General features: G+C 39.9%; 1 protein-coding gene across 1 annotated transcript in view; it reads right to left on the bottom strand.

Annotated features, from left to right (window-relative positions):
- csmd3b (CUB and Sushi multiple domains 3b) overlaps window positions 1–19,779 on the bottom strand; it is a 318,235-nt gene that overhangs the window by 85,459 nt on the left and 212,997 nt on the right. Inside the window, exons 11-14 of the mRNA XM_041053205.1 lie at window positions 12,606–12,709; window positions 11,209–11,321; window positions 1,407–1,589; window positions 720–1,046 (exon numbers count right to left, since the gene is read on the bottom strand). Of these exons, the coding sequence (XP_040909139.1) occupies window positions 720–1,046; window positions 1,407–1,589; window positions 11,209–11,321; window positions 12,606–12,709 (727 nt within the window). The remainder of the gene's footprint in view (window positions 1–719; window positions 1,047–1,406; window positions 1,590–11,208; window positions 11,322–12,605; window positions 12,710–19,779) is intronic.

The following is a 19,779-nucleotide window of genomic DNA, read 5'->3' as shown; positions in this document are numbered from 1 at the left end:
TTAGCTGCTGTAATGACCACTCGACCCCTCTTGGATCAATACAGTTTGTCTTTTGTCTTTTCCGGAACAATTCTTTGTGTTGTTGAAGCCTCCAGTCTGATCTAACTGTTAGTGAATTAAAAGAGTTCTTATCTAAAATGAAACATCCAAACATCTAATATATGTGAGGGGGGAAAAAATTGTGCTCGCACTTTCTAAGTGATTGTTGGGATGAAAATTAAGAAGATTAAAAGAAACTGTTTCACAGACAATGTAACACCTTTCACTAAAATTATTTTTGATTGAGATAGATAAAGTTTAGACAACAAAGTGGTTCAAGGATGGATAGATATAGAGCTCCAGAATTAAACGACCTCACATCTAATACGGGCACTTGCAATCTGGGCTGAAAGTCATGCATAAAATTCATACACAGTTATATGAGAAATGCTGCCTTATGGCTTCAAAACAGAACAATTGCTCAGCTTCAGTCTCCTGCATTATTCTGCTGCAAAGGAAAATAAATATAACCCTACATTACCTTCTTCCTGCTGTAACCTTCTCTCACTCTTCAAGTTGTAGAAAAAACTTAGGTTTCTAACTCAGATTTTGATAGATATAGTATATAATATATAGTTTATAATTTCCACATATCACCTTGTTCTGCAGAAAATAAAATTGGCCATTTCCCTTGATTTAAAAAGGAAATTAGAATAAATTGAAACAGAAAAATGACATACTACTATAAGTGATATTAAATCCTCTTCCTGACATGGAGTGATCAGCCTGAAACTCCAGCCTCAGTGTGTTGGTATTGGACGTCAGATGGGAAGGATTCTCAGCTCCAGAGAACCTCCCGATGACGGCCGCGTCATTTGTCTCGCCATCTTTCACCGTTAGGGAATCGTAGGGTGTCTCGAGGTCAAAGTCATTAAATGCCAAGTGGATTCTTGAGCCTGGATCTGATTGGATGAGCCAGACACAGTTCATGTTGTTTCCATAGCCTTCTGGGTAATCTGGGGAGAGGACGGTTCCTGAGGGAGCTGTGAAGTTGGACATGCAGGGGACTGTGGGAGGATGAGTACAGAAACACAGAGACAGACAGACAGACAGACACAGACAGAGAGAGAGAGCGAGAGAGAGAGACAGAGTGGGTAGAAATACAAATTTACGAAAGAAAATGGATGGAAGGGAAAGAGATGCAGAGAGAGAAATGTTCTGTTAAATATTCATTCTCCACAGCATCATCGGTCATCATCCACTCCGGGCCATAATAAACTCTGTACTGTCACCATGGTGACAGGTCAGAACGAATGTTATCAACAGCACAGAGGAGCACATGCCGTGCTTTTAAAAAAAAAAAAAAAAAAGATATCTAATGCAGCCACATCCCTGAAAGTCACATTTCAATGCTTTTAATTACTTACATATACATATGGGGATATTTGCCGACCACTGATTGTTGTCTTGGCAGGAGATAATTTTCTCTCCAATTAGCTCGAAGCCAAACTGGCACTCAAATCTCAGGATCCCTCCATTTGAAAAGCTGTCTCCTTCTCTTATTCCATAGAGAGGAGTCCCAGGGTCACCGCAGCTCTCTTTGTCGATTTCTGGAATGACACATATTCAAAAGGGGACATTAACATCTGTGCGAACCTCGGAGACCAGGCCAGATGACCTGTTGTAACAGGAATCTTGACATAACCTAATAGACTTACTTAAAATATCTAATATCTCAACGCTGTTCAAAAATGAGTTTAGAAAATCCAGGGAACAGGCAAAAATAATGGCAAAAAGGTAAAGAACATATTGAAATTGTAATGAGATGTTCTCTCTCACTGTCCCTGCCTTCAGCTTCTGCCTCTGTGTATTTCAGTGGAGCATTCTGGTCCTTACCATTCTCCACCCATCCACCCATCCGTCCTTGGAGTTTCCCACCATCCCAGTCTGACATCCACACCCACCAGTTTACCTGCCCCTAATTTCCCTTATTCAGCCACCCGGCATTTATACCTGCCCACTTAATAGCAGTCCTCTGCTTCATCTTCAATGTTGCTGTGTGCTTTTACTTCCAAGCCAGCCTTGAACCTTGTACCTGCCTGTATCCTGTCCTCTCCCATGTTCCTGTGAATTTGTTTGTGATCTGCCACCTGTGTTTAGACCTGCTGCCTGTCTCTCACATGGCTGCCTGCCCTACTGGACATGCTCGCTTGTTTAGACTGCCTTGCTGAAATCAATCTGTAAGCCTGGTTTTCAATGGTTATTTTTTTTTTTAAAGTCCATTATCATGGGGTATAATTTTGCCTATATCCTGTGACTGTGTGTTCAGACAGCAGGAGATGAAGCTAGCTACTGTTATGACTAGCTTTGTCCTCCCTGTGTCTTTTATGAAGCAAAGTAAGTGAGGAAAAGTAAGTAAATACAATTAAATTGCTTGTTAATAAACTATATTTGGCAGCTCATTAAGTGTTTGTTTCTGGAGTCAAGCTTTAAAAACATTTATACAAATACAATGCACTGACTATTTAAGGCTGATAGCACTGCGTGTGTTATCAGCCTCAAATAGTCAGTGTCCATCTTTCCGTGCTCTGAATGACAGTGGCATGCTATAGGAGCTCATCATTCATATTGAACAGAAATACACTGCCAACTGAACAGTCTTGTGTGAACATGATTGGCTCTTGTTTTGCTGAGTCAGGCGAATTTCTTGAATGCTTCAACTTCTTAGTTCACGTAGCTCCCAGAGCAAGTTTGTATCCATCTCTCTCTCTGCATGCCTTCTTCCCCTGAGTTTGCAAGTATTTCTGACATGTTCCAATTCACACTGACCATAAGGTTAGACAGATCCTCCTTTGATTCTATATAAAGGTGCCACTGTGTCACCATAATTCTGTGTAAAAATTTTGTGTACGGTATTTCTGGAAATATACCCTCTATTTCCCAAGCCTCCCTCTCCTTTAATCCCCTGTTCTCTTCTCCTGTTTTCAGTGTTATTTACAGGAGTGGCCCATGGCAGGAAGCAAAGGTGTGTGCTTTATGTGTGTGTCTCACGGCGTGTATACGTGTGTGTCTGAGTGCGTGTCTGTGTGCGTGTTTGTGATGTATTGCATTAATTTCCATCATGACATCGTCTTTATGAGACCCGCAGACTCAACCAATCACAGCCTGCCTAACACACATGCTTGTGCGTGAACACACGCACAGATACACAAACACCTAACAGAAGAATGGAGAACAAATTGCTGTGGAGAGAAAACAGGCACACTGTCGGAACATTCCTATACTACTGCTCTCACACGTGTGCGCACACACATACATTCACTCGTACACAAAATTGCACAGTCATGCACTGTCCTCAGTCGGTCTCTCTCTTAACACACACAACACCACACTTTCTCACTCACACACACATATACACACACGAATAATCCTATTGTGTTTGTAACAACAAGGCTGACAGATTCACAAAGGGGATTAGGCTCCTTAAAGTGTATGTATGTGTGTGTGTGCAACTTCAATATTACGCTTGTGATTGCACATTGAGCCCCACTCCATTCTGTTCTATAATATTCCATCACGCTCACACCACATTGTCCATGGGAATACACATGTATGCACACAAACACCTACATACCACACAAATACACACACACATAGAAAAGGAGTTATAACTGCACAAAACCTGAGAGTAAAAGGTAATAGATTTTGGAGGTATAATGAGATCGGAGAAAAAACCTTATCGGCTGTTTCTCTTTTGTGACCATTGTGAAATTGAATTTAAAGCCAGGTTGCTAATAGTGATCAAATGCCGAACGTATAGTTGCATATTTCAATGCACAGTCTAATGATTGTCATATGCTATAAACTGTCCCCTGCATGTTTCCGTTCATGCTGTGCTTTATCTTCAAAGTGAATCCTTTACCAATGCTACCGAAACAAAAGCAAGTCGCACTAAACACATTGAGCCATATCAAATAATAACCTAAGGTAGCTATAAATGCCACAGAAGAAGAGGAATTGAGTGGAAAGTCTATTATTTACACTCAGGAAGGTTTGCAGTGCGAAGAAGAAATGAGAACTTCAGCCTGTCTAATTAGCGTGTGGTTGTATGAATCTGTGACCTAAAGGGAGTGGCTCAAATTGACTTGTTCACACTGTAGACATCAGTGAGGATGGTCTGTTGAATGAAAATGATCTCATTTATTACTCTCACAATACTGACATTTTTTCTGCCTCTCTCAGGCTCCGAACCAGGGCCACTGAGGAGCTTTTGAGGATTGATTTGATAGCTGATGTGAATAAGAAAGACATCAATTCTCTGTTCTCATTAAAACACACAATCTCTGCCCACTCTTGTTACATAAAGTGAGCAAAATGTTTTTAACTCCTAAATACCTGTAACTCTATATACTGGGCTTTAAGATCACAGATAGTAATTGGGCTGTTTTCTTTGATCTGGACACATCAGGGTGCAGAAACACATCACTCCAGACTCTGCTGTAAAAATGCCCAGACTCTGTCTCATGACCTTGTAATAGGCTTGCGATTCCAACATAATCAGTGAATTTCAGGATGTGCCTGTCCTCACAAAGATTCTGGTAATCATCTGTGTACAGAAAGCACAGGTGAGAGAACAGGACACCCACATCTCAGAGGCATTTTTTTTTGTCATTTTTGTTCCACCAGGATGTCACTGTCACTTCCTCTTCCCACCTGAGGACAACATGTTAGAAAATCCAACTAAATAAATGTTGCATCAGTGAACACACCATTGCCTTAAGAACACTGTGTCATATCAAAACAAGAGAGTAAAACCAATAAAACCCTGTCAAGACTATACTTAACAAAGGTTAAAGCAGCATTTTTCAAACCTTTCTTCTGCTTATAGTAAAAACAAAGAGTCTAATGAGCTCTCAACCATCTGGAGCTCCTTCCAAATTACATCAGGATCAATGAGGGTCAAAACAGCATCTTGTATAGTCTACTAAGTGCAACATTGCTTACTCAATCCCTGTCCATTTAATCTAGTATTCAGGAAATTCAGTTGTTGTGGATGTTGCTATTGACAAATAAAATGAACAGCAGGCAAAACAGGAACCAGCTAAATTCATCGAGCAGTCATTGTGCCTCTTCAGATATATGTGATTTGAAATGTATGGAATATATTATTAAGTGCAAATGAGAGGAACTATCTACTTTTACAATGCATTTTGACTGAATGAACTACAGATATAGTATTTCAATATCAGTGACACTGGTGGCTACAAGAGGACTGAATATTACATGAGTCAATAATTCATGACTAGAAAATGAAATGCTGTTTACAGTGCTGTGATTAAGTAATCCCTGCCCTTCAAAGGTTACCTTTGAAGCACACATGCATGCATAGATATGCGCACATACACACACTCAACAAAAAAAAAAAGCTCTGCCTCACTACCCCAATACTAAGGTTATTGACTGTAAAATTGAACTACATTTCTGGTTATGTTGTGAATGAATATTTCATGAATTCATATTTCATGGTTTTTCAGCCGCTGTGACTGAAATGCTGTTTAGTGCTGTGTGATTAAGAGAGTCCTGCTCAGAATCTGGACCAGGGTGCTGCAAGAGAATTGAGATCCCATGGGACCCAAAACAAATTTTACAGGTGCAGGAAATATTCACACTAAGGGTGGATGGAGTGGGCGTCCAATACTATTTTTGCACAATAAAATTTCCTCTCTAAAAATATGAGCTATTGCTGTTAATAAGGTGAGGATTTCCAGGCTTATGAATGTTTTGCCATTTATAAACGATGTTTCATACCAAATCTAGTTAAGTTTTAGTTCACTTTGTCTCTGCTTCCTTCACCGACTGGCTTTCTCTCTCATCTTCTCTATTTTAACAAATCATGCAGTCGGCTTCATAAATTTTGCTTAGAAGTCAGTAACACGAAATACATTTTATCCCTAATCCAATCTACCAACCAACAGTTACACCCAAAAGCAGACACACTTGCAATCACACACAAAAACATATGGATGAACAATTGCAGGGAGACAGGACACACACACACACACACACACAGACATTGCAATCTCTTTGTCCCTCTTAGTGCACGCACGCACGCACACACAGACCCATCGAACTAGGGGTCAACTGTGTTGTAAAAATCCACCTTGACATCTTTCCCTCATATAAAAGACATCACATATCAAAAACCATAAAAAAACAGATGAAAAATATAAAATGAAATCTTAAAAGTGAGAGCTGACATTATGACTTGGCAATGGGATCTTGCTGAAGAGAAGAGAAGAAAAAAGAAAAACGAGCGATGGTATAGTAACATTCATATCCAGTGATTACACTTTTATTTTTCTTCTCTTTCAAAAATGCTGTAATAGCCTGTGTTTGTCTTCGCTGCAGAGTACTAGCAGTTTAGCTAATAGCACACTTTGCATGAATCTAGTAACATCAAGCATGTGGAGAAAACTGGGTAAAAAGCATTTGTCATGAGATTAACACGTGTACCATCTAACCCTCCTTTAGAACTGGCTGTGAAGCAGGCACTTGATGTCTATGCTGCACTTTGTAGTCTCCTGGCTCACGGTTATATAACATAGACTGATGGAATAATGCTAGAATGATGCACTTAGAAAAAGCCAGAGCTCGAGGGAATGACTAATTACAGAAAAAAAAAAAAAAATCACCATTCACATATGTTTCAATGAAAATGGATGAGAGGTGAGGTGAATATTTATGCTTATGTTCAATGTTCTGTATCATTCATAAAAAACAAAAATGGAAGTCAAAGGGAAGTAATTATACACGCTGTCGATCTGATAGATTTATGTACTGCATTAATGTACAGATGTTGAATGATTATTGGTAATGTAGAATATTTTACTGAGCACTTGTTCTAAATAATATTTATAATAAAAGAATTTTATCAGTTCTAGTTCTGACCAGCCCTGACTGGTGTGGCAGCTCTTGTGTCTTGTTACTCAAAGTTCATGTCTGGCATCACATGCAACACAACTCACACTACACCTGACAGTTCCATCAAACTGATGTACAGGTGTCTTTAGCTGCCACATCCTTGGTCAAAATATGGCTTTAGTGAGTATAAGGTGACTGAGGGCAAATGAGCACCTGTGCCTGTTTCAATTGGCAGGAATCAGCTGCTACTCCTAAGTGGAACAGAAGGTTCACTCTGTGTGGAGTGCTGAATCCTGCATCAATCCAATTGGCAGCTGCTGCATTTAAATTATACAAAGCGGCGGTGGTGCTCTAAAATCCTACTCTGTGGCGGCCCTTAAAATCTCGAAAATAAGATGAGCTGGTGATGGAATACTGCTGAAGCCACACAGACATCTCGCAAACAGACTTTGCAACCAAATCATAGATTACAGAGAAAAACAGAACAAGAGGAACTGAGACAGGTCGACCCTGCCGGCCACACCAAACCTTCTTTCTGACTGAGAACATGACTGGTAAAGTTAATAATACATTAACTTATGAGATGGTCTTTACTGCAGGATTTATCTGAAAGCTGTATCTATTGAACAAGAAGTTTGTACATTTCTTGTGTATGTTCTGTGTTTTATATAGCTGGCCACTCTGTTTGATGATAACACATATTTACACTTTGAATATGTACAATTAATTCCAAAGACAAAAACATTAAAATACTATTCATGTGCTGACGTTATGTATTCAAAACTGACACACAATACATAAAACATGTAACATGTAACTGTCGTAGTGCCCCAAAAAGGATAAAAAAAACATTTACAACTAATGTAAGTAAGAAGAAAAACATACATTCCTTAGAAATATCCTCTGATACTCATTGTAATATTAGTGTGTGGCTTATTTTAACTATACTATGGCTGTTTCTATTTTTAAGCCAACCAAAATCCAATTTTAAGTCAGATTTCTTTCTGTAAATATACACAGAGCAAGCCTGACATGTATCCATGCATTAAAATACTCAATGTCTTTTTCATTTCACAGAAAAAAAAAAAAATCACAGAGTCGCTGTTTTATTGTTGTTTGACTCAAACCATAAAGGAAATTTAAGGCAAATATTACGTTTTTAAAGTATGTACACATAGGTGTTGTATAACTCCACAATCACACACAAACATACACACACAGATATATTGTGCTCTAAAACCTCAATGACCTCTTTATGGACTGCGCAGACAGATATATGAGCTTATGATCAATTTATTTATTCATAGAGTAGACAGAAACTCACTGAAACTTTTATGTAAACGATGCCAATAATGTGCCAGTGCTCTCTTAAATCTACAGCTGTGACATGCCATGGTTCAGAGTAGGCTGAAAGATTGCTGTGAGGACAGTCTTGACTGCTGTGTGCGTGTGTGTGATTTTGCCTTGCAACAAGGAGTGGACTCAAAGTGTTGCCAGGTTGGTGACCTTGGCTTTAATAATAGATGAATGGTGACAAGAAAAATAGAGGAACACACACAGCGAGAGAAAAGAGAGCAAGAGAGAGAGAGAGAGAGAGAGAGACAGAGAGAAAAGCAGAAACAGAGAGACAGGTGGAGAGTGAATAAGTGAAAACAAGAAACAGAGAAACGAGGTCTGGTCAGCTGAAAGACAACATGAGAGAAGATGGTGTGTGACACAGGAAATGGGTTGAGAGAGAAAGAGAGGATGGTAGAAGCACTGAGACCAAACAACAGTGCATTATAGGGTAACTGACAGAGAAAATGCTGTGATTTCAGAAAGAAGGGAAAGAGAGACTGGGAGATAGAGAGATGGCTAATGAGGAAAAATGAGGCCGATAGAGAGACAAACACAGAGCGAGGAGAAGAGAGGGAGAATGTGAGGACTGAAAGAGGTGAGTGACTTGTTGGTAGAGCTTCGTTGCCTCACTGATGGAGGACCTGTCCAAACACACAAACACACACCTACACACACACACAAAAAAACACATACATTGTGTCGTGCATCGGTAACTTTGCAGCAAGGCTCCAGTTACTGATATTGTTTATATTTCATAACCAAGGTCTAAGGGATGTGGCTTTAGAAAACACACACACACGCACGCCCTTTTTTTTCTCACATTTCTCAAAAATACACATTCATCTCACACAGCCACCCACTAACCTCACAGGCACCCACCTTTATAGTAAGACTTGCTGGTGATGGAGCCAGCACTCTGAGACAAACACATTTATCTTGCACTGAGTATTAACACAATTTCTCGGGGCATTTAGGTTTGAGTGAGAAAGTCACATTTAAGGATTTATACGGTCAAGTAAATATTTACTACTTTTCTGCAGAACATGACAGACCTAAGAATATTAAAGTATTTACATTAGACAGACACATTATTGGCTGTGGACTTGATACTTGAAATGCATGGGCCAATGTTCTTTTCAAACATTTATAACACATAACGATGGATGGGAACGACTGAAGCCGGGATACAGTGATGACACACAACAGTGTATATGGGTAAACTCCTGAAGATAAAAGAACGTCAGACCATCAATGGAGTGTTACTATAAGCATGGATGCATGGGAGAAATGAACAAGCCATCTACAAGCTGATGCCCCTTATGATTTCAAGTTGGTGTGACGCCCTTTTAAACATGCACTTCTTTATGTGGTCATGCGTCATGAACTACAGCATTGTTTAGAGCAGATTATAGCACATACCGCTTAAATAAAATCAATGAAACGTATTGATTCAATGTTGTATTGGAAAATCCAGTATAAATTAAATGTTAAAAAATGTAATTAGATTGTATGGTCTTTTAATCACCATTTAGTATCAGTATCATTTGAACTTCACATTGAAACTCAGGGAGTATAAAGGGCAAAAATATATCAAAACAATGTGTCATTGTCCCCTCATTCTTGGAACTCACTGCATTAACAGACTCAGCACTGTGACTCCATTATGACGATAAATCCACAGACGATGACACCCAAACGAGGCACGCAAAGTTCATTCCTGTGTTTCATGGACTGTAATCAAATTCTCACTACATCTATCAAACAGGGAAAGGTTAATATTTTTAACATGTCAGGAGCTGATTTGACAGTGCAGAAAAATAAGGCTATTACTGCTAAAAATACTGATGTTCAGATAAAGGTCAGGTGTTGCTTGACAAACATATTTTGAAGAAAGTCAAACATAATAAGATTAATCTGATTAGAAGGGTCTTCCCAATCTGCACAACAGTGTCACCTAGACCCAGGTACTCGACATCACTGCTATTGAGGCCATCCTTAAAAAAAAAAAAAAAAAAAAAAAATCATCTTCAAACAAAACCCTATGTACTGCTGGACTGATTGATGATGACCTGTGGTGACCTGCTGACCATCTGTGTTTAAAGACATGACACCAATGGCTCAAACCCTGTTTACCAGCAGAGACAATGTGGCTGGTAAAGTTTTCATCTTATGAATCTGTGTGTGTGTGTGTGTCATCATGGCAAAATGTGACCCTGGAGACACGTACTGTAGCAGGAACTACCACAGAGGCAGTTTTGAGTACTTTGGCTGGTGTTTATATGTCTGTCTGTGGACAGATTTTGTCACTGCGATAGTATCACAACTGTGCAAGATGCAGCCACAAAATTTTACAAGTGTGTAGTTGAGATCAAAATGGCCGAGTCTGAAGACGGGTGTGGTCCAAGCCATGATTGCTGAGGACTAATGTAATAACGTATTAATGGCTATTGAGGACTAATAGGTTGGAAGTCAATGTTAACATGGGTGTGGTCCCATTTGTAGGTCTTGGTTAGTTCAAGTTGTTCCATGTCAAATACACAGAATATATTTGAGTTTTCCAGTGAGTTTGAATTGAAAGTGAGACAAACTGACTGTAAGTTTGTTGGACAGTAGTCACTGTGGCCACAATTCATAGTTGTAGGATAATGGCACATTAAACTTCCCTTCATCTCCCAAGACTTCCCTTGAGTCACATGCTTTAAAGAGCTCATCATTAAGCCACCTGACTAAGAGAGGATGGAACGGGACCACAGGCAGGGAACAAAAAACATTTGTAAGAGGAACACTGCATCATTTCTTCTTTCTTTCTGCAAGTCGGTTCTGTAAGTTACAGCGGATTGCAGCACAAAAAGGCAGGTCCCCCAGTCTCAAGTTTGAAAACTTTTTCCATAACTCCCTTACATGTACTTTGACACTGTCTTTTGCTCTCTTTTTCTCTCTCTAGCACACAAACACATGCTCATAACTTACCTTTATAGTTGATCTTAAATCCTATAGATCCGACACTCTCATCTGACTGCAGGTGAAGCCACATCTGGTGGGTCATACTGACTATCAGGTCAGGAACAAAGCTACCTGATAGGCTGGAGCACAAAATACATTACTATTAAATCACTGTCCTTGTAATTGCTATTACATAAAGTATAATTTTCATCACTGCAATCATAGCCATAATCAGATTCTCAAGTGCTGATCTGAGTGTGAACAAATTGCTGGAGCATACTGAGCTAGACTTGAATGCTGTGGTTTGGTTTGCAGAACGCCGCTTCAGGAAAACAAACTGCTCAGAATACATTCATACTATCCGTCTTTTTTCAGACAGCCAGGGTCTTTTTGACATGAAAGTTTGGTGACTGCGTGCAAAGTGAACTAAAATCATCCGCTTTGTAAAGGCTCCGCATCTGTTATCCTTTTGGGCTCTGCAGAGCATTTGTCTCACTCAAGAACAGTTCATCTTTTTAAATGGAGCTCACATAATGCACTGCTGTTTTACGATCTGACCAATTGCAACGCAGATGATGGAGGATTTCAAGCTCACTGGCAGTTGACAGCTTACATCAAGAGCCAGAATGGAAATGGACGAAGTACAAGTACTGCTAGTTTTTACTCTGATCATTCAGACTTTAGCATTTAACAGACAAACAATAGCCCTGCTGGTTATGAAGTCTGCTGGTCATTATGGAAACACAATGTTCAATGCACAATCTGTTTTATGAAATCACTGAAAGAAAATGCAAAAATTGAGCACATTTTCTGAAAATGATTCCATTCATCTTTCAGGAGTTTATCTCTCGACATGACTTGGTGAAGCTTCATTGTTGCAATAATCTGCCTGGTACGGCAACAGACCCCGCTTTGTAAGTATCTCATCATTACAGCTCAAAGACAACTGAACTTATGTATGATGTTAAAGCAAGGAGGAAGCTTTGAGTGTCTTTTTAGTTAACTGCCTCTTTTAATTTGAAAGGTGTTGTGAGTTTTTTTTTTCTGTTTCATTTTTATTATATTTTAAGTTTAAAGTATCAGCAATGCTTATTTGTCTCTGGAAGCCTGTTTTCAACGTGATTTTTCCAAGAAGCTACAACACGATTCTGAGTGACAACCACCACCACGCATGTTGGCATTATTTAGAGGTGTGATACAGTGTAGGATCTGCCACCTCTGATTCACGGATGAATAACGTAATAAAGTCAATGTTATATATTTATAAATCCCAAAAATCACAAGTTTCTCTCTGAGGGTTTTACAATCTGTATTATATACAACACTCTCTATTCTAAGATGCTTGATTTGGATAAGAAAAAACTCCATTACAAACTTTTCACTGTGAACAAATTGGAGAATGTATAAGACAGTGTAATACTTACACTTGCAGTATAGTTGTAGGATCTCCCACCTCCCCTCCGTCACCGATAGTCAGAGTATCATAGGCTATCTCCAGGTCAAACTCTTCAAAGTTGATCTGGATTACCTACAGGTAGAAAACACAGACACAGACATGTCAGCAACCAGCCACTTTCAGCTCAGCCCATATCAAAGACACACTTCCCTCTTGTGGAATTATACTAGACCAAAGGTGATTCATTAGAATTTATTAATGCATCACACAATGTGGTGCACTGAATAAAATCATACCACAGTGTGGTATGATTTTATTCAACAAGGAACACGGAAGACATGAGGAGCACCTCCTGCACTGCACTTGAAGCTGTGAGAATCAGCACACAGCTCAAAACTCTGATCGGGGATTATTAAACCAACACTTTCTGTTTCATCTAAGACCAGAGAGAAACACATTTGGCAGAGAAGGAGAGGGAGAAGGAGAGGGGAGGAGGAAGAAAAAAGAGAAATAAAGCAGAAGAGAGACAGAAAGAGGGGAGTGTGCAGAGAGCAGCACAAAGATGAAGGCAGATGGAAGAAGAGAGAAAAGGAGGAGGCAACAGAGAGGAGTAAGGGGGTAATAATGAATCTTTGATGCTAGCAATGTACAGTGTTAAAATATTTCAAACTAGAATTCTGACTTGACCCTCAGGGGAAGATTGAAACCTCACTCACTCCCTGTCCTCCTTCCTCTTCCTCTTTCCTTTGAGGAATTTTCAGATTTCCAGATTCAATGTTCTGCTGGAGGATTTCAAAAACACCCCGTCCCCCAACCACCACCACCACCAAAAAAACAAAAAAACCCCAAAATTATACAGGTCTGACTCTCCTGCATGTTATCGTGTTAATAGTGCGCATATTTATGAGCATATCAATACCCTCTTATTTCTGAGCAGCTGTTTTTGTATTCTGTATTCAAACATTCTGTTTGAGTCAGACATCATAAATATAGTTCATTTTTTTCCTTCACTGTCTGCAATCTGAACACCTGGGGACATGATAGCACTAGTGTGCCTGCTGAAGTGTAAACAGCTTATCCTCACTATGACCTTAATCACTGAGTTTATGAAAAAAGAGGGAACAAATGAAAAACTGAGCACACAAAGCAACTGCCATGCTTTTTCCCTTACCTGCTGTTTAACTGCTTATCTGTTGGCAGTGTTGCGTGATTTGCTTGTGTTCATGGGGTTAATTTTTATGTCTTTCATAGCTACGAGCCACAAGAGTTCTCGATGTAGCTTGTGGCAGCAGAGGCAGACAAATGTTTTGTCAGACATGTAGCCGTACTACAACAAAATTAAGCAGGATGGAAAGCACCAGCACCATCATCACCTCATGAGACTGGAAAGGAGTTAAACGAGGGGAGCTACAAAGATGAAGCCGTGATCTGCCCATTGCTCACAATGCTGACTCAGTCTTATCGGCATGTAAGGCAGCAGATTGGATTAAAGCATTACCTACAAACCTGCTAAACTCTCTCTGGCAAGCACACACACGCACAAAGACTCAAGCACACCGGCACTGAGGCACGCACACACACACACACACCCACACATACCCTGAAAAACACTCACACAGACAGGCACAGCTTGGTGGAGATTAATGTGTCTATTTCTGTGATTACATAGTCACCATTTACACACTTATCACATTACACCTTTGATGCCAAAGCAGGAATTCAATACAACACCAAGTCTGATAATAAATAATGTACCCCAGTATTTGTGATGACCATTTTTTTTTTACACATACTGCATCATCAAAAAGCAAGATCAGATCTTAAAGAAAGATTTATCGTTATGACATTAAAATTCCATGTTGGGTGCTTTCTTTCATTTCTTGTGGCAGCAAGAATTTTAGTACAATTATGTTTTATAAGCTTGCTGCTATAGTTATCTTGTTGAGGCTAACCATTGCAGGAAGTTCTGCATGTGCAGTAAATAATGCAGGCACACAGAGAACAGATTATCCTTTAAATAGCATATTTGATGTGCTTGAGGTTTTTAAATGCTGGTTTGTGTGGATTTAACCTCACAGGTGATGCTTTACTTGAATTTTAATATTAGAACCAGCAAAGAAGATGCTGTCCCCAACACGTTAAAAAGTGATGGTTAGTTGAACCTCTTCTTAAATTTTGGCTTCATCAACATTATAATTATATAAAATATACATCATTGAATGTGTTACATGCCACAGAGCAAACCACCCTGGAGTCTGACACGCTTCATGTCAGTGTGGTTGTGTAGTTTTTCCACCAGCTCTGCACTTACTGGAGAACTTCAACCAGTGCTTCACGACTGGAAGATATTCCTAAAGGTTCATTTTATGTCACAGTGGTGAATAGATGATGTGGCACTATAGCTGCCATTCATCTGTGTGTCTGAAAAGAAAAGAAATTGCCTTTTCTCAAAGCTTACAGTTGTCATTTGGCTTACATTTGAACATGCAGTGGAGTGTATTTCCTCAACAGTGGTTTTTGGAATAAAGGTGAGAAATGAACTCTGGCCTATAAAAGGATAACAAATGAGCCTTGAAAAAAAAAAAACAGGTTGAAGGAAATGAAGGCATCACAAAATTCAAACAAGTCTGCTGGAAAAAAAAAATTAAAGTGGAGCAGTTAGTATATAATGTGATATAAAATGCTAGATATGAAGTGTGTTAGTGGCTTAGTTAGTTGGCCAGGTAACAGAAACCATCCAGTCTCCTCTGATTCTGTGCCAGGAAACAGACCAGTCCTGTCTGGCCATGCAGTTTATAAAAACAGAAGAGGGTCTGTGTGTTCCACTAAGGGAAACTGGTCCAGACATCTCCTTGTATACGTCCTTTACAGAACACCCTAATGCCACATCAGCACTGTTCACACAGCATTAAACACAGCTAAGATATAACTACATTACACTGAGCCCATGTGTCTCTCTCTCTGTGTGTGTGTGTGTGTGTGTGTGTGTGTGTGTATGAATGTGAACACTGTACTGAAGTCAACTTAGTTTGGAACCTCATTACTGAAAGTGTGTGGGTTAGTGTTTATGTGTGTGCTCTACATCTCTTTCAGTGTACTGTGTGTGTGTGTGATAGATGAAACGGAACACTCTACATATTTCTCTTCTCCTCTAATTGGTTGGTGTTCATGCAAACATCCATCTCTCCCTTTCTCTCTCTCTCCCTCTATCTCTCTTGCCTCTCTCTCTCCTGCTGTCACCCTCTCTGTCTCTCTCTTTCTAATTGGCTGCTGCATTTCCCTCTTTCCATCCATCTATGGCTTCTAGCCAATGAGGCGACAGAATTGGATTTCTGCTTGATAAAGCACTTCCTTTTGGTTGTCGTGGAGACAATAAGATGGGGGAGGCTCCTCCCTACCCACACCATGATAAGATCTAGGGATACCTTGAAGACGCAGTTACTGTAGGAATATCTGAAACACCTGGTGAGCAACACCAGTCAGTGATGTAAAGCGGGCACAGACAAGCCCAGGGAATAACAGATTGTCTGTGACAGTATTACAGTAAACCCTCTGCCACTCCCTCACTTCCCTTCACATGCTTCCTCCTAGACGGTTTAAGTCGTGCCATTGTGAGAAGAGCCGGGCTTCAGATGATGAAGACTGATGGCTCCAGTCTGTTGCAACTTAGTGTTTTTCCCCTTACTTCTATTTCACTGAGCTGAATCCACCAGGTGCCTCCTTTTTAGAGACCAACTCTGAACAGGGACATGTGATAAAGGCTATACATGGCTTTTACTGTTGCTATGCAACTACTGTACTGAAAAAATGCATTTGAATCACAGTGCTCTTTGCTAAATGTTTAACATTTTTTAACCTGAGCCCTAAAAAATAGTGCTATGCTGTTCAACCTGTCAAGAAGATGCAGGAGCACGCCATTTTAATGACTAACAGCGAGAAAAAGACGCCAGCGCAGTGATTTTTTTGTCTTGTGATTTCTGCCTTGTAGTTTCATCTGATTTCTGTAGGTCTATACAGGGCATTACTGACTTTAATGCCTTTAAATTAACACAAAGCTAAAATTGTAACTTTCTCTTCTTACTGAATGCCATTGTATTACACTTCCTTTATGTTTGTCATAGTTGTGTTAAGTAAAAATGCAGTATGGCAGCTCAGCAGCAGTCTTTTTGTGCAAATGTGTACAATGTGACGCCAGTTCATACTTAATGCGGTCAGTTTATATAACAGAGTATTTTACATGTGCTAGCTGTGTACTCTGCTGTATTAAAACTAAGAAAATAGTTGGTCACATACTGTAGACATGAAGTTGCCACAAATTTCAACTTATCTTATGCATCATAAACAGGTAAGTGCTTTGACTTGCTGATGAAGAAGAGGAAAAGAAGGAACTAAATGACGAGGACAGTGAAGAGGAGACCAATAGTACAGTAAGATCAACTTTTTGAGAGAAGAGAGGAGAAGAGAAGAGAGGAGAAGAGAGGAAGAGAAGAGAAGAGAAGTATAGTAATGGCCATGCTGTCCTGCCATCCCCAAGGTTAAATGAGAACAGGAGAGAATGAATTGGCTCTAAAGGCTCATTCTGCCAAAACTAAATGAAGCAATAACATCAGCGAGCTATAGAACCCCATTAACACTTAACCTGAGAGAGAGACAGCAGAGGGGTGGGCAGAGAGACAGGAAGAGAAGGATGGAGGGAATAGGGCTGACAGAGACAAAGAGAGGGTTAGCTATGGAAACCCTATATCTCTTTACCTTCAGAGGATGAGAGGGAGACAGTAAGAAATGTAGAATATGTATGGGATTGGGTGCAATAGAGAGAGCGATACGAGTGAAACAGTGAAAAACAGATTTTTCCCCTCAAGTGCCCTCCTCCTCCGCCGTCTTCCTCTCTCTATTCTCTCTTTCTCCATAGTAATTTGATGGTTTCAGGCTGAGCTCTTTAATGAAGAATCTGGGTAATTCTGAGGACAGAGCCTCTGGGAGTGACAGAGGAGGAGGGATGGGCAGTGTAAAAAGGAGAGAAAAAGAAGGATGAGACAGGGAGAATGAGAGAGAAGGAGTAAAGGATGAGATAGGGAGAGACATGTACAAGCAATAAAAAAAAGAGATGTTCTGCTAGTGGGAGAGGCAGGCTCAGTTGGGACTATTCTCTTACTCTGAATGTGTCATGCTACTTGCACCATCACCCTCTTCCCCATCTTCCCCCTCGTCAGCCTCTCTTTTCCGGGTCCCAGTGTGTGTTTGTCTATTTTGTTGCCTTCTCTCCTCAGGAGATGAACTGACCACTCACCTGCCCGCTAAGATGCCCCTCATTCCCTCATCAGCCTCCTAATTGAGGACAGCTTTTTAGTGCCAGTCCGCCAGATCGTCAGTGCTCTCATTCTGTTCTCGCCATTCTTGCTTGTTACCTGTTGTTTACCTGCCAATTCCCTACTGTTTGTTTGCCTCTGCCACCTGCCCAACATAAGCCTTCTTTTGAACCCAGTAAATTACCTTTTACTCCTCTTGATATGTCTGTGGATCAGCAATTTCCTACTGAACTATGAGAGACTGTGAATTCCTAAGCCAACATGAACTTACAAACACTGACATGTCACTAGCTGTATCAAAAACCTTTACTGGAAGGTGACCAATATCCTTACAGCAAAACCATGTTTTTTTTTTTGCAGCCTTGAAATGGTTCATTAAAAAGTTTGTCAATTTTGTGATATACAGCAAAGCCATTTATGTGAATTATTTTCCTATAAATTAAAAGCCTTTATAATCTTTGATGCCCCTTTTTAATTTAATTTAAAGTATGCACTAAAATGGATGATGCTCACTTTGTTAAAGTACATCTCCTCCCTAAATAACTGAAAAAGCTCCTAATACTTGGGTTGCTCCTTTAAATCCTACCTCATGTCACTTTAGCATTTCTAAACTTTAAATACTCAACATTTATGGAAAACTGCATCTTTACATTGATTGACTGACGCCACTGACTTCACAGACTTGAAAGCTTCTTTGTTTAAACTCAGCCAAAAATCCACTACCAAGCAATGACACTTATCTGATGACAATGAGACAAGTCTGACTGTACCAAAGATGCTAATCCATGAGGAAGATGAAGATTTACATTCCGAGGTTGATTTTCTTCAAAATATAGCCAATATGAATGCTCTCGCAGGTGTCTTCACAGGTGTCCCGCATGAATACAACAACTTGCCAAGACAGATGAAAAATGAATGAAGAGGGGAGATGGTTTAAGAGTCACACTAAAGGATTTGTCTCATGCTCATCACTTCCTCTTGTTCTGTATCTTTATCTGGCTCTTTAAATGTGCTTAGTATATAAGTATGCCTCCACACAGTGTCTATAAATGATGAACATGAAGATTATTATTTTGGCCTTTTTAGCATTTTATTAATGGTAATATGGTCAAGAGGCAGATAGATTGTGAGAGTGATGAAAGAGAAAAGGGGATGACATACAACCAAGTTCCTTGGCCGGACATGAACCAGGGACATGGTGGTTTATGTGGTCTGTGTCTTAGCCCCTGGCACACTGTGTCTTTGTAATGGCTGTCCACACTCTTCAGGTCAGGAACTGTACAAATATACAGACCTGGGAAGACCTCTAGTTTGATGTAGTGTCAATGTGTATACTGTGTGGTGCAGTGTAGTACATGACACGTATATAATTCAGTGTGGTGTATGACATATTGTATATATATGATGTAGTGATAAAAGACATGCATATGATTCAGTATGGTGCATGACATGTACGTGATGTAGTATGGAACATTACAGTATATGATAAGGTGACGTCTGTAAAGCCTCTAAAGATAAAGGGCTATAAAAATGACTTGATGTAGCTTCAGTTGATCTGGTCTTCATTTAGAACAATGTGTTTGGCAATACCCATAATCATACATAATACACACACATTAATTTTCAACTTCTTACACATATCACACGTACACACACACACACACACACACACACCCCAGAGAGTGCAGAGGGGCATTAGTAGTGTAGCCTTCAACAGTCACATACACATTGTAGCCTTCAACAGAGAATGTATTGCTCTAGGCCATAAACCAGAGGCCTTGGGCAGTGACAGAGAGAGCTGTGTGTGAGAATGTAGGAGAAGGAGAGAGAGAGAAAGGATCTGAGCAAGAGCAAAGCAAGAAAGTTGTTTGTGTGTGTGTTTGAAAAAAAAAA

This window comes from Toxotes jaculatrix, chromosome 13 (genome assembly GCF_017976425.1).
Source record: "Toxotes jaculatrix isolate fToxJac2 chromosome 13, fToxJac2.pri, whole genome shotgun sequence".
NCBI lineage: Eukaryota > Metazoa > Chordata > Actinopteri > Toxotidae > Toxotes > Toxotes jaculatrix.
This window is presented reverse-complemented; position numbering and strand designations above follow the sequence as displayed.